Consider the following 26,278-nt stretch of genomic DNA (forward strand, 5'->3'; position numbering starts at 1 on the left):
GGGGGGGGGGGGGTGGTCACTGCCACCTAATTTACTATCATATCTGCCATGACAGCACAGTGCCTGACACACATGACCAACACACGATTGTTAACTTTTGAAAAGGTTTATCTAAATTAAAAAATCAAAACAAGACAAACTTTCATCCCTTTTTAGTGGCATGGCACGGCTGTGTGTCCAAAGGGGCCACGTGATCACTCCCCCAAATCAGGAATGCTGTGCCCAAGTGCGAGGTTGCAAGGTCACTGCACAAAAGAATATTCTAATATAGGATTTGTGTAAGAAATACAATAAAATATGAATGGCAAAAGTGAGTAACTAGATAATAATTAGTAAAATACATTACTCAAAGTTAATTCTTAGTGTTTTCTTTAGGAAGTTGCTATAAAATCATTACCTGCTTTCATCACTGAAACCATTTTTAATTTTTATAAAGTGAAGTTTAGAAAAATTTATTGAGTGGAAATTGTAAAATTAAATCTATGTGCTTGACTTAAATGCCAATTAAGGAATCTCGGTCACACAGATCTGTGACAATATCACTCAGTTATTAAGAAGGTGAGCAGTATAAAACTATCTGAGGGTCAATTCTGAAGCCATCACTTATGGTGTGAACTGAACAATTAATTTTTGCAGTGCTCTTTTATAATCTGTAAAGTGGAGATAATAATGCCCAATTCAGAAGTTTGTTGTTAAATAATATAATTGCGAAATGTCTGGAGCACAGTAATTACTCAGTAAACGTTAGCTGTTACTACCAGGACAACTGCTACAACTATGGTGTAATATCCTTTGTTTGTGGTGCGCTGCCACCACCTGGTGGCACCATTACTAAGTAGCAGGTTGAAAATAAGGGTATATCCTTAATACAGAAAATGTAAAATAAAAGATTTGGCATAATGATAAGGAATATCTATCAACTATATGAAAAGTCAAAAATGCGGGAATAATCAATGAGAAAGAATTTGATATAAATTATTGATTTATAAGACATAGTTTCCCTAAGTATACAGTATTTGGCAACTCAGGTAAAGCTGTGTTCTACAAGTGGCCTATATTAAAGGTGCCTGTCTGAAGCACGGCTTCAACAATTTGGTGTCTGTAGAGTTCTAAAGTAACATTAACTTGGGAATCAAGACCATCATATTGTATGAGAAGTGCTATAGGAATTTCTGAAATAATGGTATATAGCCATAAGTTATGAAAATGTCAGAGAGTTTTTATTCTAACTCATTTCTCAAAATTACTTATGTGACTTCTGAGAGTCTAAGATCTGCTCCTAAGAGAGGATATTTATAGAACTGATAGGTCAAATTTTTGTCAGCCCTACAAAAATGTATATAGAGCAGATAAAACATAAAGTGCTAATTCAGTGACACATTGTGGGTCATCTCTCAGTCAGATGCACCACTTAGGGTCCTTGAAGCTTTCTAACTTCTCACAACTTTTTAACAACTCAGAATGTCATGTATAGAATTATCAATCTTTAAGTAAAGAAAGGAATATAAATAGCATTCACAATCATGCATAAATGTACTACTCAGAAAATGCTTTCACTTATTTTTGAATTCAGATTGACAGTTGTAACTTCAGTGATGAAGGGAAAATATATATTTTTCATGTCATTTTTTGTTTATATACAGATATATACAATACTCTAAAATGTTACTATATATTATTAATTTCTAGAGAAAAGAAGTACTGTGTGTATAATTTAAGAAAATTAATTATTTGTAATTTATAATATTTAACACCTAAATTTTCATAACTAGGGAATGGTTTAATGTAGTATGATATATACATACATGTATGAATATAAATATTCTGTTGCTTTTTCTTTCATGAGGATTGGAGTCATGTACCAGCCCTGATATTGTTGCTTTTAAAGAGTTGTTTTGTATGTAAAAAATGACACAGCTGTGGATTAGGGAGACATCTCTACTTATTTGTAATGTCAACACATCAGTTACCTTATAACTACTACTCAATTCCATATTGGTCAACTGGTACAAGTTTAAGCAACGTCTATAACAAGAGTCTAGAAAAAATATTTGATATTTTTCCTTAAAAGTTGGTTAATAATCAACTATTAAAGTTTAATAAAGTTGGTAAGACCTGTCTCATTTGGTGAGTTTGTATATTTTATCTAACTTTTTGATAACTTTTCATAGTTTCTTATATCAGCCTATTATCGTTGCACTTCTTAAAATTAAGATGTATTAAAAATGAAATGAAAAGGAATGTTATTCTTTTATTTTTACCTTGTAGATGCTGAGTTGCCACCGTTGAAACTTGTACATTCATTTTGTGCATTGAAAGCAGATGATGGCCCATGCAAAGCAATGATAAAGAGATTTTTTTTCAATATTCACACTCAGCAATGTGAAGAATTTATATATGGGGGATGTGAAGGAAATCAGAATCGATTTGAAAGTCTGGAAGAGTGCAAAGAAAAATGTACAAGAGGTAGGTTTCTGGAGACACTTATTACCCAGAAAACTTTAGAGTTGATCTAATCACAGATTTGATAATTTTAGAAAAAACGTTAAAACTATTTTAACATTCCAAGGAATCTTTTTCACTTTTTTAGCTTTAATGTTCAACTACTGTTTTTCATTTTTTTGTATCAGTCATTATAAAATACAGTAAGCTTATTGTCCTATACTCTTCCCCATAATAAAGAGGGAAGAAAACCCTTAAGTTTGCAGAACAGATTTTATATCTGCAGCAAATTAAGTGTAATTCAGCCTCCTTGGGTAGCTATGAGTTCACAGGAAATAAATTGTTATTCACAGTGACTTAGACTTTCCTTTACCAATACAATGATCTCATAGTTGTTTCCCTGTCAAGATAATGAATTAATCCAATTTGAGGTTCTCAACAGCTACTAATTAGAAAATTATAGAAATATATATATGAAAGTAAAATCCTTCTCTTTGGAGCCTTGGAATAATGTAGAAAATATCATCCCTGATGACCTATGAAGACCTTACTGAACCCAACTTTTCGTAGTTTTACTAAGTTATAAGGTTTAAAAGCATATCACATTCTACTATTAAACTTTACTGAACACTTTTATTCTTTTAATCATGTTAAAACAACTTTTTTTTTTTTTTTCAAATTCTACAAATTACAGTGTTTCATGTGGTTTTCTCTCTTTAGACTGAGATAAATTCCAAACAGTTACTGGTCAAAATTTTGAATGTTTTTATCTCAGTTTTATTCTTCTGAATTGAGAGCTACTTGAGAGAGAGAAAATCCTGAGTTGTCTTTATTTCTGCAGTTTCTAGTCCCAAATTTCCCCACTGCATGTTCTTAGAGACAGTTGAATTAAACTGTAGGGCCATAGCGATGGTATCTTTAGTTAACACTGGTGTCTTGTTTTTTTGCAAAGCAGGCATGTCTGCATTTTCACTTTGATAATGCTTTCCTAAACAGCTTTTACAAAACAGCCTTGGCATCATGATGCTCTTGGCCTATGGGAAAAATCTCAGTGTGGTAAAAACAGAGAGCCTTTCTCCTCTATGACTGTTGTATGCTCCAGAGCTGGCAGAAAAGAACTGATGTGAATGAATTTCTTTATCTCAGAGCACTTATTTCCCTCTTTCCTCTCCATAGATGTGCTAGAAATGTTACTAACACAGATTAGGCAGTTCAGTGGTTCTCTGTAGTACCTTTGGTTTTTGTGATTGCCTGGTCATTTTCCATTCATCACAGATTTCTATACCCTGTTCTATTCCATACTGGGCCAAGTATCCTTTTGTACTGAGTATCACTCATGTTCAGCACCTTGGCTAGAGGCCTGGTTGCCTCATTCTTTGTAATCCTCACTTTTTCATGTAGCAGCCTACTTAATTTCATCAACTGGCCTCTTTCCTGAAATACATACCTATTTAGTTTTTATAATTTACAAATCTTTTATTTCACCATTGTGAAAAGTTACCCTTTTCTTTAGAAATTAATCAAATATGATTTTGTTCTTCAGTGAATGTCCTGCTATAATGTTTTCTCAAACATCATTACTGCCTACCATAACTATATGTCTTTTGCCCCCATCTCCTCATTACCTCTTCTCAAAAGTCATTGATATTACTGTTTGAATATCTGAGTGTTTTATATAGTAAGCTACTGTTAAGGATATAGCTGACATAGAAGAATTACTAAGCTTTTAAAAAATCACCTAAGGAGAAAATTCCATCTTCAGCTGTGATGGAGTAACTGGAGCTGAACTTTCTCTCCTAATGTAAATAACTAGAAAACTGGGCAAAATATATGAATCAGCTGTTTACAGACATTGATCAAAAGGCAGTGCAGGATTGTGATCTCTGAGAGATGGGAAACACATGAGGTGAACCCTCCGGTCTCCCCAGCAATCTGCATAAAGGCACTTCAGACCACAGTTAAAGGAGGGAAATACCAGCACAGCATGGTGGTCTCCATGGTGGAGGATGTGGAGATTGGAGACTGGTAGACTGATATGGCTGGGTTTTGAGGGACAATATGTGAGAGAGAATGGACATATGTAGAGAAAAAGCTAAAAAATCTGGATAAGGCTCCCTTTGAGTTTGTTACTGAATAATAAAACTGCATGCACTTGGTGAAATTCCATGAGTTTGAGAAAGTAATTACAGGGATTTGTAAGTGGAACAATTCCCAGAGCTCCCACATGACTAGGAGAAATTTTACATTTAATTTAGTACTAGGACTAAATTAGACCTAGAGTTAAAGCTACTTTAATCTTGCCATAGTGAAGCTTAAACCAAGCCTTAAAAGTTCCAGATGATCCACAAGTAACTTAACTACTTGCCAGAAGGCACTTCTTTAATGGAAGATGGTAAAACATTCTTTAATGGAAGACAATAAAATCCATCAGCCAACAGCATAACATTCAAAAATATCTATAATACCCCCTGCCCAGAATACTAAACGTTTGAAGAAGCAAACTGTGATCCATAATTAGGAAAAAAATGCTCAATCCAAACAGAGAAATGACAGAGGTGACGAAATTAGTAGACAAGGACTTTAAAATAGCTATTATAAATATGGTAAAGGATTTAAAGAAAACATGAACGTAATAAGGAGAAAATGGAATATATAAAAGAGAACTAAATGGAAATTCTAAACCTGAAAAATTCAGTATATAAAATAAGAAATTTTCCAGATGTACTTAAAGCAGATTAGACATTACAGAAGAAAAGGTCAGTAAACTTAAAGACAGAGCAATAGTAACTGTTCAAGATGAAGGACAGTGAGGATAAAAAAAAAGGCTAAACAAGCAAACAAAAAAGAATATAGCCCAATAACCCATGACAGGAAATCAAGAAGTCTATCAAAATGTGTAATTGGAGTCCTGGCGGTTGGGGCAGGAGATATGTGAACAAAAAAATGGCAAAGAATTATCCACATTTGATGAAAACTGTAACTTGTAGAACACTGATAAAATAATTTAAAAAAAGAATAAAGAAAAAAGTCTACACAAATGAATATAATAATCAAATTGCTGAAAATTGTGGATAAAAAGTAAATAATAAAAAAACGAGGAAAATGATACATGAGGGAATGAAGATCGAAAGAATCCCCAAGTTCCCATCAAGAAACAATTCACAAGAGAAGAAAATGGAACATCTTCTTTGAAGAGCTAAAGAAAAAAATAAACTGCCAATTAGTAATCTAGATCTATTAAAAATACCCTTATAATGGAGATAAACACTTTTTCAGATTAACAATGTCTGAGAAAATTTATTGCTAGCAGACTTGCACTGTGAGTAATAGTAAAAGATTTAAAACTAAAGCACACAGGAAAGGAGGGGGAACATATGAGATTACTGTTGTAAGGTTCTGATACTACAGATGAAAGTGGTATTAATTACTTGAAGCCAAATTGTCATGAATTAAAGATGCATATTAAAATTACATTAAATTTTAATGGTATAATCACTCCAATTAAAAGGTATATAGTAGACAATATAAAAAAATTATGAACTAAGTACGTGTTGTCTGCAGGAAAGACATTTAAAAAATACAGACACAGAGAGGTTAAAAGTGAAAAGATGAAAAAAGATATACCATGCAAGCACAGATCAGAAGTATGATTAGTAAAAGTAGACTATAGGACAAGGAATATTGGCAGGAGAAAGGGAAGATACATTATAGGAATGAGAGCCAATTAATCAAAAAACCATAATAATCCTCAATGTCTATGTGTATGCCTCAATTACAGAACTGGAAAATTTTCAGAGAAAAAACTGACAGAAGTGAAAGGAGAAATATGTATATCTTATATATTAAGACTTGGAAGCTGAATTTTTGTTTTATTTTGGAGACCTTCGAGAACTATGGCTTGTAAATTACCATGCCTGAGAATAAAGTCAAGCCAAATATTTCAGAGAATAGGAACTAAGGATGTGTTTAGTTTGATATGTATGCTCAGCTGTCCTTTTGCATGTAAAGCTGTTTTATCAGTTGTTTCCAAATATATATAATCTTGCATGATGTATTTACCTATGTAATAATAGAGACATGGTAATAAAGTTAATAAGGTAGAAAAAATTAAAATATAGTTTGTAAAATGGTTTCTAAACACATGGCTTTCAAAATGTTTGTCTTTTGGTTTAGTTGCTTTTTTCCCATAGCCTGTACAAGAACAACATTGTATTTGATTATTATTTTTTGAAAAATAGGTGTATGTAGTGTGGGAATTAAAGAATTAGATGAAAGAGATCAAATTCCCACTTAGCTTTTTAGCTAGTCAGCCTCTACAGCAACTTTTAAAGGTTCCAATAGGTATGCTGTTTATATTAATTACTATTTTATTAGTTGAGCTAACTGTGACTTGTGGCTTTTCATGGGGATTTACATGGGAATTTTCTCCATGGGGAATTAAAGATCATGTAAATACTTTTTCCATTCTCTTTATTTTTAAGTTTATTTTGTGTTTTATTTGTTTGGGATAGTGAAGACTTACCCAGTAACAAGAATATTCTGTCCATAGAGTCTTTTCCCATCTACTTGGAAAATTTTCTAGGCTGACTTCAACAAATAAGAAATATAAAAGTTAGCATTCAGATTTTACCCTCCCCTTTCCCAACAGAAAACAAAAAGATGAAGAAAGAATAGGGCAAAAAAAAATTTTCTTTACAATTGTTTAAATGTATCAGGTAATTATGAATTAATTTTGATATTAATTAATTTTAATATTCATGATGAAATATTAAAATGTGAATTCATATACATTGGAGTTCAAGGAATTACTAAAATAAGAATTAGTAAAACATACTCTCATTATTCCTTAAGACATCATTAATAAATGTTATGTTCTGCATAAATCTAGGAAAATATGATAACTTGGATAATTTGCTGTAAACCTTATCTATCTTTTCAGACTGTAATTGGCATAAAAATAAATTAAATAGGGTATCCATGGCTGTTACCAGAAAGGAACAACTTCTCTCTTTTAATATTGCATGAATATTGAAATCAAGCATCTCTATGTTCCTGTTCTGTGGCTATTGTCAGTAGGTAAAACAGAGCAAAAATGATTCCTCAGCTCTCTAGTCTTATATACTGTTTATATGTATATATTCTTTCCCTGCCTTCATAAATTAAAAATGTAACATAATAATTGTAAATTAAAATATTTTAATGTAAGCTTATTATGACAATCCACCATCTAAAAACATTAATTGGGGGTTGGTTATTTACAATAAAAAAAAAATCAGGTTTTCTTAACATTTAAAATACAATTAGAATTACACACACACACACACACACACACATCTTTTTTAAGACTGTTGAATAAAACATAGTAAAGCTCAAAAGGGAGATGAAGCACATCACCTTATCATTCGTAGACATTTTACTCTCCAAAGAATAACCTGATTGATCACTGGCTAAAAGGGGCATTTAAGCCAACTCATACTCATATTCTCTCTCTCTTGCCTCTCTCTCCCTCCCTTTATGTCTCTCTGGCCATACAACTAATAATAAGCTGCCCTGAACAAAGCTTTTCTCTGTAAAACAATTGATTATACAACAAATCAAATATCACTTAGTTTTCCTAATGTTCACGTGAACAAATCAAAATTTTACATAACATATCAATTTGAATTTCATTATCCTTTAAATTAGAATTTAGAATCCATACTTGAAATACAATGGGTCAAAGACAAGTAGCATTCTAGTTCTCAAGTGGAGTAATTCCAATAATTCTATGAGATTAAACTAAAAAATACATCACAAATACCATTTGCTTCATTTCTCCTCTGTAACTGGAAATAATAATGAAGCTTGTAATTGGATTAAGATAATGAAGCAGAAGGAATCGGGGAAGGGGGTAATTCTGGTTCCTTTCACCCCTACTTCCATTCCTCTATAGAAATCTGTTTTTATAGGCAAAATAGGCTGTTTGGATTACTTTCACATTTCACATTATTTTAATAAATAATTATTTTAATCATAGATATTTTGAATAGCAAACTTAGTTCACCATGAATTATTATTTTTGTAAATGTGTTAGAAAGTTTTAAAATAGTTTTTGAGACATTATTATATTAAAATGTAGGTGACTCCATGGTTATACTGTAATAATTTAATCTTTAGAGCAAATAAGAAATTTATTTATTGACATTCTGTATAAGAATAATTTTAATAGTAATAAACATATCACCCTAGTTTGTTAAATTGAAAGTCATAACATTATATTGTAAATTGTGGTAATTGATACATATATACTGTTTTACTTGCAGATTATCCAAAGAAAACTAGAAGGACAAAGACAACATTGCAAAAAGGTGAATGTTCATTTGTATTCTCATTAGTAGCATTTACATAAGGCAATTGGCAATTCAATTCTTAGCTTTCTCTGCTATGAGATTTATCATAAATCCATGTGATCTTTGAAATGGTGTTTTGTTTCAGTGCATATAATGAAAACGTAGAAATAACATACATGATATTTGGTAAGGGAAGACTTCAAACACTGTGTTTACTCATTCTAATTCAGTGTGATATCTGGTATTAGATCAGTAACAATCCAGAGCCATGCACACGCTATTTTAACATCCCCAAAATAGTGATTTAGATGTTGCTGTTCTTACTTTATTTCTCAGATCTCTAATCCTTTCATAATCTCAGCATTGTGTGGCCTTAGCAAGTTTCGTCCAGTATTACCCTGAATATATATATGCCTTTGGGTTGTCAACAGCCTGTATGCAAAAATAAGTGGAGATATTTAACAATAAATAATTGCTTTTGTCAACATTATTTAGCATTTGCATATTTTTGATTTTGTGATTTAAATTATTTATAGTTTTTAACTAAAAAGAATTACTTTTTGGTGAATATATTATTATCAATACAAGAAAAATGTTACAAGAGATGAAGAAAGACATGCTCCTTTTAATAAAGGTCTAGAAGCTGACTTCACTCAATTACCATTCACAGCATTTACATTTAAATGAGAAAATACTGAACAAAAAGATCAAATTATTTAACTCAGGACATGAAAAAGCTACATAATTCAAAGTGAATTTTAGTTTTACTAACTTTGATTTAATTACATGGGAAAGAGCTGAAAAATTCTATAACTCACTGATAAGCTTAAGACAATCTACTGTCCAGAATTTCAATCAAAATTTATAAAATAAATTCAGCAGTTTGTACAAACGTAAGTAAATGTATTTATTTACAAGTTTTAAAATAACTTTCTATAAATATTGAATTAATTTTTACAAAAGTGTTCAATACTTCAATTAAATGAAATTCTTCTTCTCTGTAATATCAAAGAATACAGCATATTTATAAATAGGGGTTTTTTGTCCATCAAGTAAAAGATGATATCTTCAACATTTAAACATTAGTATATTTTTTTCAAAAATGTAGATTTAGGAAAAAATTATATGCAGGGGAAACTTACTAGAAAATGATGCTACTTAATTTATATTTCATGATTCAGAATTGAAACATCCTTATTTGATATTATATATGAAAGTTAGAAAGTAAAGCTATGGATACTATTCACATGTGTAAAAAATGTTCAGATGCTAAAACCAATCCATAATGAAGACCTTTAAGCATATTGATTTGAAGTCAACTTTGTGATATGCTTCCTAACATCACATCAGAACAGTTATAAAGACAATGGGGATTCTTTACAACCCTTTTGGGAGAAAGTTTTGTATAAGACAATTGCCAAGTATGCAGCCTCAAAAAGTTAGTAGTGAAAATCATGTGGTTTGTGGAAGTTGGCATATAGCTTAAAGCCTGCCTTCTGGGTTTTAACTGAGCATCAATTTAGAGCAAGGATTGTGTATGCAGATTCAGTACAAACATTAGAACTTTATTTATCTGAGGAATATTGGGAATGAATTTCTTAATTTGTGACCGTAGATCTTTTAAACTTTAGGCCTAAGCAGAATTATTTTACAAGTATGCAATTTCAACTGCTAAAATAAATGTATGTCCTAGAATGGGGCCTCATATAAATATGGTAACTTTCAGTTGTATAATTCCTTAATCATATTTTCAGAATAATTTGTTAATGTTTTCTCTTCTTTGTATGCAATATTTTTTACCTACTCCCTTTTGTTAAACATAGAATTCTTATATTATTTGTTAATATGATTTAAAATTTCATAAATACATACTAAGGCCTAAACAAATCAAATTAGTGATCAAATGTATTTTTCTTTCTCTTGTAATACAGTATATTATAAAACTTTTTAAAACAGCTTTATTGAGATATAATTCACATGCTAAACAATTCAGCCACTTAAAGTGCACAATTTAATAATTTTAGTATATTTAGTGTTGTACAACCATCAGCATAATCGATTTTAGGACATTTTTATCACCCCCGCCCAAAAAAAAACCTCTGTAATCACTAACAGACACTGCCCCATTTCTTCCAGCTCCCCCAGCCCTGGGCAACCATTAATCCACTTTCTGCATCTATAGATTGGCCTATTCTGGATGTTTCATAAAAATGAAATCATATAATATATGGATATATGGATATATATGGATAATATATGGATTTCTGTGTCTGACTCATTTCCCTCAGCATAATGTTGTCAAGGTTCATCCATGTCATAGCAGATCTCAGTACTTCATTCCTTTATATGACAGGATAATATTCCATTATATGGATATAATATTCCATTATATGGATAGACCACATTTTGTTTATCCATTTATCAGATGATAGACATTTGGGTTGTTTCCACCTTTTGGCATTTGGGAATAATGTTGCTAGGTACATTAGGGTTCAAGTTTTTGTGTGCACATGTGATTTCATTTCTCTTGGCCTAGACACCTAGGCCTCAGTGTGGTTCTAATTTTGAGTGAAGTTGAACATCTTCATGAATTACCTGTTTAAATCCATTGCTTATTTTTACTGTTGGGTTGTTTGAATGTTTCTTGTTTGTGATATTGTGATTTATAATGAAGATATTGTTGGTCTTCCTCCTGTTGTCCCTGGCACAGAGCTCCAAAAACCCTTGGAATTTCCTGACTTGAGCCTTAAAGGTATCTTTTGTTATGTTAATGATGTGACTTCCCGGACAGCTCCTAAGTTGGGGGCGGGGGCTGCTGGTTGCCAGGGGAAACAACCCCTTGATTAGAGGGTTGGAACTTTCAATCCCAGCCCCCTCTACCACGTCCGGAGAGGAGAGAGGGGCTGGAGGTTGAGTTCAACCACCAGTGGCCAATGATTTAATTATTCATGCCTGTGTAATGAAGCCTCCATAAAAACACAAAAGGACGGAGTTCAGGGAATTTCCGGGTTGTTGAACTTGGGGAGATTCGGGAAGAGTGGATGCCTGGAGAGGGAAGCTCCGCCCCTTCCGCATACCTTGCCCTGTGCATCTCCTCCACCTTGCTGTTCCTGAATTATATCCTTTTGTAATAAACTGGTGATCTAGTAAGAAAAATTTTCTGGAGTTCCGTGAGCCAAATTAATCAAAACCAAAGAGGGGTGTGTGGAACCTCAGATTTACAGCCTTGTTGGTCAGAAGCCTGGGGGGCGGGAGGGGGGCAGGGTGCACCTGAAATTTTTTTTTTTTTAACATCTTTATTGGAGTATAATTGCTTTACAATGTTCTGTTAGTTTCTGCTGTATCACAAAGTGAATCAGCTGTAGGTATACATATATCCCCATATCCCCTCCCTCTTGCATCTCCCTCCCACCCTCCCTATCCCACTTCTCTAGGTGGTCACAAAGCACTGAGCTGATCTCCCTGTGCTATGAGGCTGCTTCCCACTAGCTATCTATTTTACATTTGGTAGTGTATATAAGTCCATGCCACTCTCTCACTTTGTCCCAACTTACCCTTCCCCCTCCCCGTGTCCTCAAGTCCATTCTCTATGATTGTGTCTTTATTCCTGTCCTGCCCCTAGGTTCTTCAGAACCATTTTTAAAAAATAGATTCCATATATATGTGTTAGCATACAGTATTTGTTTTTTTCTTTCTGATTTACTTCACTCTGTATGACAGACTATAGGTCCATCCACCTCACTACAAATAACTCAATCTCTTTCCTTTTTATGGCTGAGTAATATTCCATCATATATATGTGCCACATCTTCTTTATCCATTCACCTGTTGATGGACACTTAGGTTGCTTCCATGTCCTGCCTATTGTAAACAGTGCTGCAGTGAACATTGTGGTACATGACTCTTTTTGAATTATGGTTTCTCAGGGTATATGTCCAGTAGTGGGATTGCTGGGTCATATGGTAATTCTATTTTTAGTTTTTTAAGGAACCTCTGTACTGTTCTCCATAGTGGCGGTATCAATTTACATTCCCACCAACAGTGCAAGAGGGTTCCCTTCTCTCCACACCCTCTCCAGCATTTATTGTTTCTAGATTTTTTGATGATGGCCATTCTGACCAGTGTGAGGTGATACCTCATTGTAGTTTTGATTTGCATTTCTCTAATTATTAGTGATGTTGAGCTTCCTTTCATGTGTTTGTTGGCAATCTGTATGTCTTCTTTGGAGAAATGTCTATTTAGGTCTTCTGCCCATTTTTGGATTGGGTTGTTTTTTTTGATATTGAGCTGCATGAGCTGCTTGTATATTTTGGAGATTAATCCTTTGTCAGTTGCTTCATTTTCAAATATTTTCTCCCATTCTGAGGGTTGTCTTTTCGTCTCATTTATGGTTTCCTTTGCTGTGCAAAAGCTTTTAAGTTTCATTAGGTCCCATTTGTTTATTTCTGTTTTTATTTCCACTTCTCTAGGAGGTGGGTCAAAAAGGATCTTGCTGTGATTTATGTCATAGAGTGTTTTGCTTATGTTTTCCTCTAAGAGTTTTATAGTGTCTGGCCTTACATTTAGGTCTTTAATCCATTTGAAGTTTACTTTTGTGTGTGGTGTTAGGGAGTGTTCTATTTTCATTCTTTTACATGTAGCTGTCCAGTTTTCCCTGCACCACTTATTGAAGAGGCTGTCTTTTCTCCATTGTATATTCTTGCCTCCTTTATCAAAGATAAGGTGTATTATAAAAATGTAAAGAAGTAGGATTTTTCCTTGTCCCATATATTAAACTTAACCACAAATTATTACCATGGGAATAATAGTTACATTCACCTTAAGAAATAAGAGGCAGTAAACAATGAACAAAATAACTTTCAAATTGGTACTTTAAGAAGTTGTAGAAAATAGATATTTTACTCTATATTAAAATAGGATGTTTTAATTAATAAAACAATTTTTTCATAGAGGATTCGTTTTTCTACTGTTGCAGAAATCATTAACATTATTAAATACACACTGTTTTTTAGAATAAAACACTCATGAATATTGCTTCCCTGAGATAAATGCAAGATGCTTTAAGATGTGAAAAGATGCTACTGTTCATTTTTGCCACTATGGTAATATATAGTTGCAGGGGAAAAAAAATGGGGAAATTGGAGGTTTGCCCTAAAAAATTCAAGCCCAATATATCTTGCAACCATCATAATTTTGAAAATAATTTATTGCTTTTATTTACAGAGTATGCATGTAAACAAGGCTTGTAATGTAGATCACAGTGGTACAACTTTTGTGACAGCTATGTTTAGCCTGGTTTGGAGCACTATCAAAGAATGGGTATTAGACTTTTTCAAAAGCTTCTCCAATCCCTGAACATGTATTTCCTGTCTGCCTCTGCACTATTGGAGTCATTCCAATGCCTGGAAGAAAAATAAGAGACACAGTGGAGGAGGATGTCATACCTAATACAGATATTACTTTCAGCATAAGAATTCAGGAACTTCTAAGTATAGCCATGAAAGCTTCCATACCCCTCAAAGCTTCTCCCTTTTTAAAAAATTGAAACCATTCTAATGAAGCAACAAAGTTTACTTAAATGAGACTGCATACCTGAAAAATAAGAAATATTTGTAGATCCTTCCTAAATGTTGATGCACATAAGCTTAATAAAAATAATTAAACCAAATTTTTGCCATAATATTTTGGACTTCCAAACCAAGGGTAAAAAAACCCCAATATCTTTTATTCTCTCAGTTCATGAAAGAGCTGATAGTTAACGCCCTACTAATTTACTATGAGAAATTTAGAATTTGAAATTCCAATAGACACAATGTATGACAACAGTTGTAACTCCCTTATTCTAAATGTCACAGTAGATATAGTATAGTTGTGGATAAAGTTATATTTTACCTTTTATCTTTATCTTTTCATATTTACTCCTTAAATAGTTTCAACTTAACCATTTATATTTTTAATTAACATAATTCAATTATTAACAAAAAGGAATATTGCTTTCTGCCATTTTTATAATTTCTAGAAAAGCCAGATTTCTGCTTTTTGGAAGAAGATGCTGGAATCTGTCGAGGTTATATTACTAGGTATTTTTATAACAATCAATCAAAGCAGTGTGAACGCTTCAAGTATGGTGGGTGCCTTGGCAATCTCAACAACTTTGAATCACTGGAAGAATGCAAGGACACCTGTGAGGATACATGTACGTTCATTTCTCATCTCCCTTTACTTCATTTTATAGGCATTCTTTTTAAAATAAGGCATCCTAGAGGATGTTCAGGCTTACCCAGATTTTGTTGCAGCCATGCAAATGAAGATCCACTGTAGTCACTCTTAATCTGATAGAAATTAGTCACCATGTTAGTTTATTTAAGAAACAGAGAATTAAGAAATTTATAGTGGAAATTATTTCCATAGAAATTGTTTTTAGGTTACATTATTTAATTTTCCTTTCTGAGAATACTGTAGTACAATTTAGGCACAAGAGTAGGACTGCTGAAATCCCTTAGGCTTATAAAAATTTGAGAGCATGTGGTTCTTTAGAAACTACCACCTAAAATCAGTTTTATCTGACCCTAAAATTAATTAAAGGAGTGACTTAAACATTAATTGTTACCTTTTTTGTTTTGACAAAGAACCACAAAGTTACTCGTGGAAATATTATAGTATAAGATACATATATAAAGATATATATATATATCTTATATATATGAGATATAAAATATATAAAGATTCACTGTTCACTAATTTAACATACCAATGTGAATAAAATTTCTAGACATCTACTTTTCTTAACACAACTTCTGTGCTTTGCTTTATGTGTACAATTATGAGCTTGTGAAAATGTCTTCTATTTTAATTGGCTGTATTTTTTTCCAGTGAATGATTTCCAGGTGGATGATTATAGAACCCAGCTTGATGCTGTGAATAATGACTCCTTGACTCCCCAGCCTACCAAGGTACCCAGCTTCTTCGGTAAGACTCTCTTTTATTTTAATTGCTGCCAGAAAAATATTATCATGGTAACAATAGAAATAGAATGTATATGAGAACTATGCTTTTTAGAAAATTATACTTTTGTTATTTAATAATAGGTGTGTTGAAATACTGAGATTCAAAATTGCTTAAGACCTTTTTTCCCAGAAAAGTGATAATTTTCCTAATCTATTTTAAAGTATGCTTTGTAGTAGGCTTTTGATTACATATCCCATGAAAACTTTTACATGATATTTAACTCTGCACCAAATTTATCTTATAAAATAATGCTAGGAATTATCAACTTCAATGTCTAATTGTAAATCATTGTAATGGCAGCAGTGTGTCAAAAGCATCCTAAAGTTTAGAACACTAAAGTGTTCTTAAATTGAGCATAGCATTGGAGAAGGTCTCTGGTGTTAGTCACAGGACAGATTAGGAATTCAGTGACTAACCATCCGTGAGGCTATGTCACTGAGAGAATTTTCTTTTGGATGTATGCAGATCACTTTTCTGGACTCTGTCCTGTCAACATATTTGTCAAATTTATACAAACATAGAGGAAATATGCTCACAAAAATGCAGAGCTGAGGGCTTCCCTGGTGGCGCAGTGGTTGAGAGTCCGCCTGCCGATGCAGGGGACACGGGTTTGTGCCCCGGTTCGGGAAGATCCCACATGCCGCGGAGCAGCTGGGCCCATGAGCCATGGCTGCTGAGCCTGCGCCTTCCGGAGCCTGTGCTCCGCAACGGGAGAGGCTCGCGTACAGCAAAAAAAAAAAAAAAATGCAGAGCTGGGAAAATAATGAAAATACTGGAAAACATAACCAGACACCACAAATATCTAGACAGAAACAACCTAAAAAGTTGAAAGTTAATGGGATGAATGTAAGGTTCTTTCTAAATTTAAAAAATCACAAGTGCTTATTCAGAAATTGGAGATTTTGCTTAGAAGCAGTTCATGTAAGTGTTAAACGTAAAGTTGGCATGTGTTGAGAGTTCTGTGGCTATTAAAATTGCAGCCTTAGGGTAGAAAGAGACATAGTGTCTGGGGCACAGGTTCTCTACCCCAGCCATGGATGGGGTTCAGAACCAGAATGTCTTTGAGCATCTTTCTTTACAAAAAACAAACAAGCAAGCAAAACTTCTGCCCAGATGGATTTAAGGGACTGCAAATGTTGTCTGTGATTTATCTAGAATGAGGAATATAGTCCTACACTGACCTGATGATGTCTGTGGACTTCCTTCGGCCCTGAATGCCATACCTTAGAAGTCACTGGACTGAGACTTAGAAGGACTGGAGAGTGTAAGGAGATGTGAGATCTAAGAGAGAACATTATATATACTCTCAGTACTTGAAACACTGTCATGTGAAAGGAAAATTAAATTCTGTACATGCCTCACTCAATCTTCTCCATTTCAGTCTTCCCTGTCCATATCCCGCCGGTTCCTTATCTCCCTCAACCCAGCCTAAGAATCAGAATTAATGAATGAAATCTAAAGTACAAATTTCTTTCTGTAAAGTGTTTATTTTTAATGTGAGGTCTTCAAAAATGAATGAATGCTTCAGTGACTAAATTCCTCAAATTGTAGGCATTCAAATAGTGTTCCAATAGTACTTGCAGTGTCATAAAGCGTATGCAAAATTTCAGAGGGAGTTAGTATAGTCAAAATGCCTTCAGGTCTTTAGATTTTACAATTAGAGCAGTGAAGTATTACATCTGTCACTGCTTGCAATTATATAAATACATTTTATAATAATTTACAGTTCTATAATAATACAGTTCTATGTTTATGTAAAAACGTGTTCAATGTTTTAGCAAATGTGTAAGGTTCTCCATGGATATTAGGTTCTTTTGAAAAGATGTAAATCCTTTAAGGTTTTGATTCAGTGTACAGGAATAAGAATATGCCCCACAATACAAATAGAATAGCATTCATTTAAAATTCTTTTCATTAAAAACAATCCTTAGGTATCTGAATATTCCAAAAATATAGCTAGATTGTGTTATTGTTCTTAAGTGAAATATTTATAAATATAATTTTAATGTTTCTCTTTCTGATGATAATAGAAAAACATTTTAGAAGTTTTGTTCAATGTTACTGGAAAATGGTTTGGGAATTTTTTTTAATTGTTATTTATTCTCAACCATAATATTGCAAATTAGCATGAGAATATATTTTTTCCAGTGAACCCTCTTGACTCAAGATATTTGAATGCTTAATAAGCACAACTGAGGTTTAATTTTCTCCTTTCATTTCCATATTTCAATATTAATAGGCTACATAGGTGACCTCAAATATTGAAACTTGCTCTTCCTTAAAGAGGTTTCGTTTTGTTTTGTTTTTGCGGTACGCGGGCCTCTCACTGTTGTGGCCTCTCCCATTGCGGAGCACAGGCTCCGGACGCGCAGGCCCAGCGGCCATGGCTCACGGGCCCAGCCGCTCCGCGGCACTGGGGATCTTCCCGGGCCGGGGCACGAACTCGTGTCCCCTGCATCGGCAGGCGGACTCTCAACCACTGCGCCACCAGGGAAGCCCTAAAGAGATTTTTATAAATGTTTTGTAAGCATGGCCTTATGCAGAAGTGAGAGCAAATTATTTGATTTTGATTTTTTGTCCTGAATTGTGAGGATCTCCTTGTAGTTACAATAAATATGTGCTCAGTACATGTGGGAGAGAAATAATTCTAACACAGTATCTCTAAATGTATGCAGTTTTGTGTAAGATCTTCAGAATGAAAGACTGTCACAACTGGTTCTTCTTGACTTTCCTGCTGGGATTGGCACTAAAATATAGTGGATAAGAGAAATGACTCTGAGCCTGAAGACTTGGTCTCAGATCCCATTTCTTTCACTTACCAGCTGTGCAACCTTAAGATAATTCTTAACCTCTCAGAACCTTATTTTTTCCCACTGAAAAATGAGGATGGTAATAATATAGTACTTACCTCATAGGTTTTATTGTGAGGTGAAATCAGTCAATATACATAACTTGCTTAGGACAGTACCTGATAACCTATTCAGTGCTACATAAGTATGATTTATCATTATTACCCACGTAATTCAGAGCAATACAAGCCTTAGTTCCCAGACCTTAGTTTCTCATCTGTAAAACAACTCTTTGTAAGTTCCCATTTGCAGGAAAAGGTGGTATTTCAGCCACTTATAAAATCTCTATTTATTCAAATAAGTGCTTCAGTACACATACAGTAAAAAAATTACAATTAACCTTTAAAAGAGAATTCACAGTAGAACTAAATACATATGTGGGAACTTAAACAGTTCAAATGTGTTTCCTAGAAACAAACTGAGAATATTGGCAGGCAGAGGTATCATGGGGCTTTGAAACCAAATGAATTTTATTTGTAAAATTTTTCTTTATAGTTTTCAGTATTTCCAGCTTTCCAAATTTTCAGAATTCTGCCACCATTTTTCCATTTATTTCAGCTTGAGCATTTGGTAATCTCTTTTGATCACTTCTGTTCTAGTCAGTCATTAAATTCTATTGCTTTTTCTGATGAAATGTCCATTCTCATCTTCTCCATTTTCAGTCTAACCTGTTTCATGTTTAGATTACACAAGCATATGTCAACCAAACTGGGATGCTAATAGAAATGAAAGGAGAATGCTAAAAAAATTTTTATTTATTTAAAATATATACATATAGACAGAAAATTGGGTTTGTCATTTTGGTGGATAAATAATAGTTTTATTTTAAAACATTTCAATTTTTAAAATACACAATATGTTGGAACATGATATACCAAAAAAATAAGCATGAACTAATACTAGCTCTGGCAAACCAGATTTTATAGACATTAGATAGGTAGATAAGGAGGATAAATAAATAGATATCACAGAGTTCAGCTATAACTCAGATATACTACATATATTATTAATATAGTCATATACCAGGCATAAGTCAAGTAAAACATTTTATGTATATGTGTGTATATGTATAGACATAAAAGACAGAGATGGAGAATCAGAGCTATATATAACATGTATAAGATATGACCTTTTTGGACATGACTGGCCTACTTAGATACATTCATTATATTAGAGTCAAGCAAATTTACATATTTCTCTTGCTTTATAGAAAAGATTTTTAACTTAATGGATACATTTTTTTCCCCATGTTAATTTAGCCTCATCCACTTGGCTTAAATTTGTTATCTGTTAGCTGTCTACCTATTCCAGATTTTGTCTCACTATCCTGTAAATAAAAAAGTTTTTTGTCCATTCAGAATAGATATTGTCATTAAACACAAATTATCGACTCTCTTCATTATTATTAAACACAAGTTATCCACTGCTTTCTCCCACCTAAAACTCACTGGCCTTCCTCATCATATCTAAGCTGCTTTTTTACCACCATAAGGAAGACTTCTTCCTCTCTCTTTCCCCTGGCTTTTTATTTTGATTCATTTAATATTTAATATTGCTTGATGTGTCAGCTCTGCCTCACTGACTAGATAACAAGTTTTTTGAAGGGAGAGACTATGGATTATATATTTTGTAGACTTCCCTCCCCTAGTGTTTATCCCACTGTTAGGCACAGGATAGAAGACTAATTTTATTTTATTTATTAATTTTGTAATCCACAGTTACAACAGAAAGAACAAATGACGGTTGGAAGAATGCTGATCACACTTACCAAGTCTTTCTGAACATCTGCATTCATGCATCCATATTCATTTTAAGATTACATAGCATTTTATGCTTATGTTAATCATTGTTTTTTGGTATTTCTTTAATATTTATATGGTATATGTGATGCCTTTCATAGGATACTATTAATAAATTTTAATATTTATATGCATAGAGTTAATATATTCCTCTCAGTATAGCTCTTTGATAAACATCTAACTAGCAAAGAAAAACTAATGTTTTCAAGTGTTCATATTGGTACTGGGCCTTTTGAGTGGACTTGACTCATTCATGAAAAAAGTGGATTATCCTTCTGCTGCTCATAGCTTCCTTTGCTTCTGTATATCAACTGTTTTTGTTTTTGTTTTGCTACGCGGGCCTCTCACTGCTGCGGCCTCTCCCGTTGCGGAGCACGGGCTCTGGACGCGCAGGCTCAGCGGCCATGGCTCACGGGCCCAGCCGCTCTGTGGCATGTGGGATCCTCCCGGACCGGGGCACGAACCCATGTCTCCTGCATCGGCAGGCGGACTCTCAACCACTGCGCCACCAGGGAAGCCCCTGTATATCAACTCTTAATAGCTGTCTTGGAACTACACCAGCTATATGATATTTCAGAAAGAAAAACTTTGAGTAGACTTCAAAAGCCTATTGCCAACCCAGTCTGGTACTTGCTATTTAAGAAAATGAACATGTATATACCTGACCTAGTCCCATGTTGCTTCCTGGCTGCCTCCAGGTCAAGGGAGAATGATTGGATGGTATTCTGAAGGCCATCTGGGTACTTGGAACTCTATGTCTCTCCTGACTGTATTCATTGTATGACCTAGTGGCCAGATTCCATATATATGTGAAAAAAATGTGAACACACACACACACACACACACACACACACACACATACATACACACACATCTTTTAAAAGTTTTTGGTTATCAGCCTTCTGGAAGAGGTGTTAGGTTCAGAAACTGCCTGATTGACACCAAACACCATTACTGATATGGTCAATTTACAGATTTGCAAGAGAATGTTGTCACCTATTTGGCCTTTCGTTGAATATGTGGTTACATAAAGGAGACTATTACAACCATGGAAATTTTTTGGAAAGAAAATAACCTCCATCAACTAAAGAGTTACACACTTAGCTGTATACCACAGTTAATCACTAAGCAGTGTCAACAATTCTGGAAAACCCCACTCATCAACAACCCGCTTCCATAGTCCCAAAGACGTATCCTGTTTTTCATACTGTGTTCTCAAACCAAGAAGCACAGAAACTTCCCTCATAGTCTAAATATTCCTGCGTGGTGAATCAGGTGCCTTCAAGCTGGCTTTACAAAAATTGATAACTTGTGGTAAGGATTCATCAGACCTACTATTTCTTGGCAGGAGATCTGGTGAGAAACAAAAATGTGGCACTTCATCTCTGCCAAGAGTGCTGCCATCTGAATATAGTCACTCTAGGTGACCACTGACTACTTTTGCTAATCCTTTTCTTCCTGGACCATCTCTGGTTTTAACAAGGATAAATTTTTTGCCCCAGTCATCATAAGATTCCTTCAGAGAAGTGGTTCTAAATATATGGATAACTTTAAAAGAGAAAATTCACAGACCTCCATTTTGAAAACCAAATTATTCTGAATGACATTAATTTTATAAGAACAAGTAAAATGGTAGGAATAAACTTCTTTGGCATGTGACCATTACACAACTATAAATCAAAACTTATTCAAAAATGAATACAATACAAACTACAAACTAATAAATTAATAATACTAATTCATTGATTTATTTGATGGCACATGTTTTTGGCTAAAAAGGAAAAATCCCTATATTATGATTTTGGTACGGACTGCTATAGGACATGTTAGGAATGAAATAGGAATAGGTTAGAAAACCCTGTGCTACTCTATGTTGCGTGTAAGTCTTTGCCCTTTTTCTAGTTGAATGCTGGACAATCTTTGCAGGAATGAATTTGAGAAGCATTGATATAAAATGTTTATTTTAGGAAAATTTCAACTTTATCTTTCCTAGGGACACAGCAGAATGAGGTTTCTAGTTTTCTATCACTTCTTAATGCTATTAAATGGATCCAACTGGCCAGTCTAAATATGATCAGAGAGGGCATAAAATCCTGGAACTTTGGTCTATTTCTAGAATCTGCCCAGGTTGAACATACCAACTCAATAATTCTCACCTTCAAATGTTTGAGCTCTCTGAATACTGTTTGGCTCAGCACTGTTACTCCCAAAACTTGTTTTTAGCCTCCTTGTTTGATGACCTGTTTTGATTAGGTATATTTCTCCTGTACAAACTTGATAAATTCCAACTCCACTCACATAACTGAGGGTAAGAAGCTTCTAAGCCATACTGAATCTGAGCTTCAAAGAAGAGAGACTTTGAGAATGAAACATAAAGGATAAGTTGTGACAACTTTCATTTTACCTGATAATTATTAAAATATATTTGCTCAGTTATTTTTATTTTCTAGTTAGTTTTCAGAAGACATATCATAGTGGCTAAGAACATTGGCTTTATGGGCAGAAAGATGTGGTTTAAATTCCACTTCTGCTATTGCAGACTCTCTCTGTGGCCTTGAAAAAATTACACAACTTTCAGCCTCAGTTTCCTCATCTGTTATAGGTGAAGAGTGATAGCTCATAAAATTTCGGGGAAGACTGTAATGACTTATCTTAACCCAGTGTTTAGCACAAATAAGAGCTCAAAGGTATTAATATTTGAATTTTTCACTATGGTGGTATCAATGATTATCCAGTATCAACAGAGGTTTAAAGCAGGAAAAAATAATCAGGGGTATCATTTGTATGCACTGTATTAGTAATAATTTTTAATACAACTAAAGTATGTAACCTTGATTTGAAATGTCTGTATTTAATATACTTAATACTATGATTACCTGAAATAACATAAAGCACTTGTAAAATTCAAACATAATTATAAAATACCAATAGGTGTTTCGTGTCTTTGGGTCTTATTTCTAATCAGAGGACTTGCAAACCTGTGTTTCCAACTTTATCTTATGACTTTAGGTACAGATCTGTTATGTTTCTAAATTTCGATTCAGTTCAATAATAATTGAGTGTCTTCTATATGACAGGATTTGTCATGCAGACTGGGAGTCTAATAATAATAAATAAGAGGGTGGTTTTGTCTTTTACAGGCATGCCTGAGAAATAGGGGCATACATAGATGAAGGGAGGACAGAGTCATGATGTTGTACTTGCACTGAAGGATTGTCAAAATTAAAATTTTCTGTCTTCTCAAAACCTGGGTTCCATCTTCCATCTAACGTCTTGGACTTGTTTGCCTAGGTGCTGGCTAATCCATAGGCATAGTTCACAATTCCGTCTTCACTCAGGGAATTTTCTAAGTAAAGCCACATTGAAGGAAAGCCATGATAAAATGACAAATTTTGAAACTACTGACTATATTTTATACTCTAATTATATTTCATAATACATTAGAAATATTCCATCTTCTAAGTCAACCAGTCTAGAAATATTAGAATTACCTTCTCTCTAGCTGTCTCACTGCCCACATTCACTCTGGTGCTTAATTTTAGCCATTCCCTCTGTAACTGCTTTAGTTAGGGTTATCTTATATTCTCCTCTATTGCAAGTCCCCTACTGGATTCAGCTGACACATGCCTGGTTGTGTTTGTTTCACGCATAAAGATAGATCAGAATTTGTCTCTTTCATCCTTTTATATGTTCAGTCATTTATTAATGTCTACATCATAAAAACCAAATATATTAGTATTCAAGGACCTTCTTAATTTTGTCTAAATCTGCTTTTCCAGCCTCATGTCCCACTATACTCTCCATGCACTCTGCTCTTCAGATAGCTTGGAGTTTGTGAAGTAACTCAACAAACCAGGAATATTCGGACCTGTGCTTTCCTTCACCTATATTCCCTCTACCTCCTTTGCTTATTAAAATTTCTTGAAAGCTGATCAAGGGACTAAATAAGCATTACTTTTCAGCTTTTACTAAAATCTTATAGGGGTTTCAATGTTGCAGATATGAAGAAAGTTTTTCTAATGTATTATAAGGTATAATTATCTTAGTATAAGTTTACTCATAAGAGTCTCATAATTTGTGATTTTACTATGGCTTTCTTCCTTTGTGGCTTTATTTAGAAAAATCCCTGGATGAAAATAGTTTTGTGAACTTTGTCCATGGATTAGGCAATATCTAGGCAAGGAAATCCAACCGAATGAATATCTACCTAATTTCCCTTCCTCCTGTTTAATCTGTGGGGCTTCATTGTCTGGGCAAGGTTTCTGACAGTCTATTTCCCCATGACCTTTCAGTTTCAAGTGCCCTGGCAGCTTACCTTTTACACTTCAACCTCAGCTAAGTGGCCCAGTACACACAGAAAAAAGAAAGTTCCACAGTGCTTGTTTTCCTATTCCCTGCCCTCTTTTCTATATGGCATGTCAGTTTCTACCCATTTAACACCAGTTCTACCTAGTGAATGGAGATACATGCTTTCCCTGTAGTACAAATTTACTATCTGTAAATAGTAAATTTACAAGTGACAGGTTTATTCTTCATTCCTAATCTGAAATAGATCCTAATCTCTAGCCTTTCTTTATGACCCCATAACACTGGGATCCCCCTAAAAATATTTTTATTATATAATATCTCTATTATTTATTATATATTTTATTATTACATAATTTGAGCATTATAATTGAAGACAACTTGCAAAAAATACAAAAGTAGAAGAAAAAATTAGCCATATTTGCATTACGCGGAGACACTCACCATTAATATTCTAACATATTTCCTTTTACTATTTCTTTGCTATTTTTATTTTCCAACTCATCATGAAGTAAATAAAATACTGTAAAAGTAGCTTCTGGAGGGTCCCCAGCAGTATAGAATAGGCTTAGCACAAAAGAATCTGTTTTGCAGAGTTGTAAACTCTAAGCTCCCTACCTCATAAAAACATCTCTACAGTGATCATCTTTCCCACTGATTACATACCCTCTCAGCTTTTTGTGTGTGTTTATATATGTATATGTATGTGCTTAATTTTGGGGTGTTGACACAAAAAGATAAACTATCATATTTTATTGATTGTGAGGTACATATTTTTCCATGTTTTAACATGGTTCAGATCATGATGAAACTTGTAACTTATGGTATGTAACAGTGGAATTGTATTTTTTTTTTCTTTATAAGCAGTGCATAAAATAATGGTGCATCTTAAAATCAGTGGCACCTTAGGTTCTGTAAATTTGCAGAACATTTGAGTAATGAGCAATTACTTCCACTTTTGTGGGTATGAAGAGAAAATAAAAGCAACAAATGGTAAATATAATGCAGTAAGGTCCAAGTTTGTTAAAATTTTTAGGCACTTTTCTTTTTGTTAAATTGTTTAGGCACTTTTAAACACTATTGTAAAAGTATAAATTTATATAAACTTTTAGTGGAAAAGTCAACAGCATCTACCAAATTATAAATTGAATATAGCTTTTGCACAATTCTAATTTTAGAAATATCTCCGAGAAACATCTGAACCAGTATATAAGGATGTTCATGAGCCACTGTCTGGAACTGAAAAAAATAAACGGAAGTAATCTATGTATACACAATAATGGATTAAATATACTGTAGTCAATTCAAAAAATTAAATACTGTGCATACATTAAAAAGAATGAGGTAGTAGGGCTTCCTTGGTGGCGCAGTGGTTGAGAGTCCGCCTGCCGATGCAGGGGACACGGGTTCGTGCCCCGGTCCGGAAAGATCCCACATGCCACGGAGCGGCTGGGCCCGTGAGCCATGGCCGCTGAGCCTGCGCATCCGGAGCCTGTGCTCCGCAACGGGAGAGGGCACAACAGTGAGAGGCCCGTGTACCGCAAAA

The 26,278-nt window shown here is 33.9% G+C and overlaps 1 protein-coding gene across 2 annotated transcripts in view; it reads left to right on the top strand.

The window, feature by feature from the left end:
• The window catches only part of TFPI (tissue factor pathway inhibitor), a 65,629-nt gene that overhangs the window by 33,605 nt on the left and 5,746 nt on the right, over window positions 1-26,278 (top strand). Inside the window, exons 2-7 of one of the 2 annotated variants that reach the window (XM_007471519.1) lie at window positions 2,269-2,470; window positions 8,391-8,402; window positions 8,767-8,789; window positions 14,791-14,967; window positions 15,645-15,740; window positions 20,347-20,471. In XM_007471519.1, the coding sequence (XP_007471581.1) occupies window positions 2,269-2,470; window positions 8,391-8,402; window positions 8,767-8,789; window positions 14,791-14,967; window positions 15,645-15,740; window positions 20,347-20,471 (635 nt within the window). Of the gene's footprint in view, window positions 1-2,268; window positions 2,471-8,390; window positions 8,403-8,744; window positions 8,790-14,790; window positions 14,968-15,644; window positions 15,741-20,346; window positions 20,472-26,278 lie in introns of those variants that run through there. The other variant, XM_007471518.1, reaches the window with a different exon arrangement.

The sequence above is a fragment of the Lipotes vexillifer genome, unplaced genomic scaffold (assembly GCF_000442215.2).
Source record: "Lipotes vexillifer unplaced genomic scaffold, Lipotes_vexillifer_v1.1 scaffold1168, whole genome shotgun sequence".
NCBI classification, from domain to species: domain Eukaryota; kingdom Metazoa; phylum Chordata; class Mammalia; order Artiodactyla; family Lipotidae; genus Lipotes; species Lipotes vexillifer.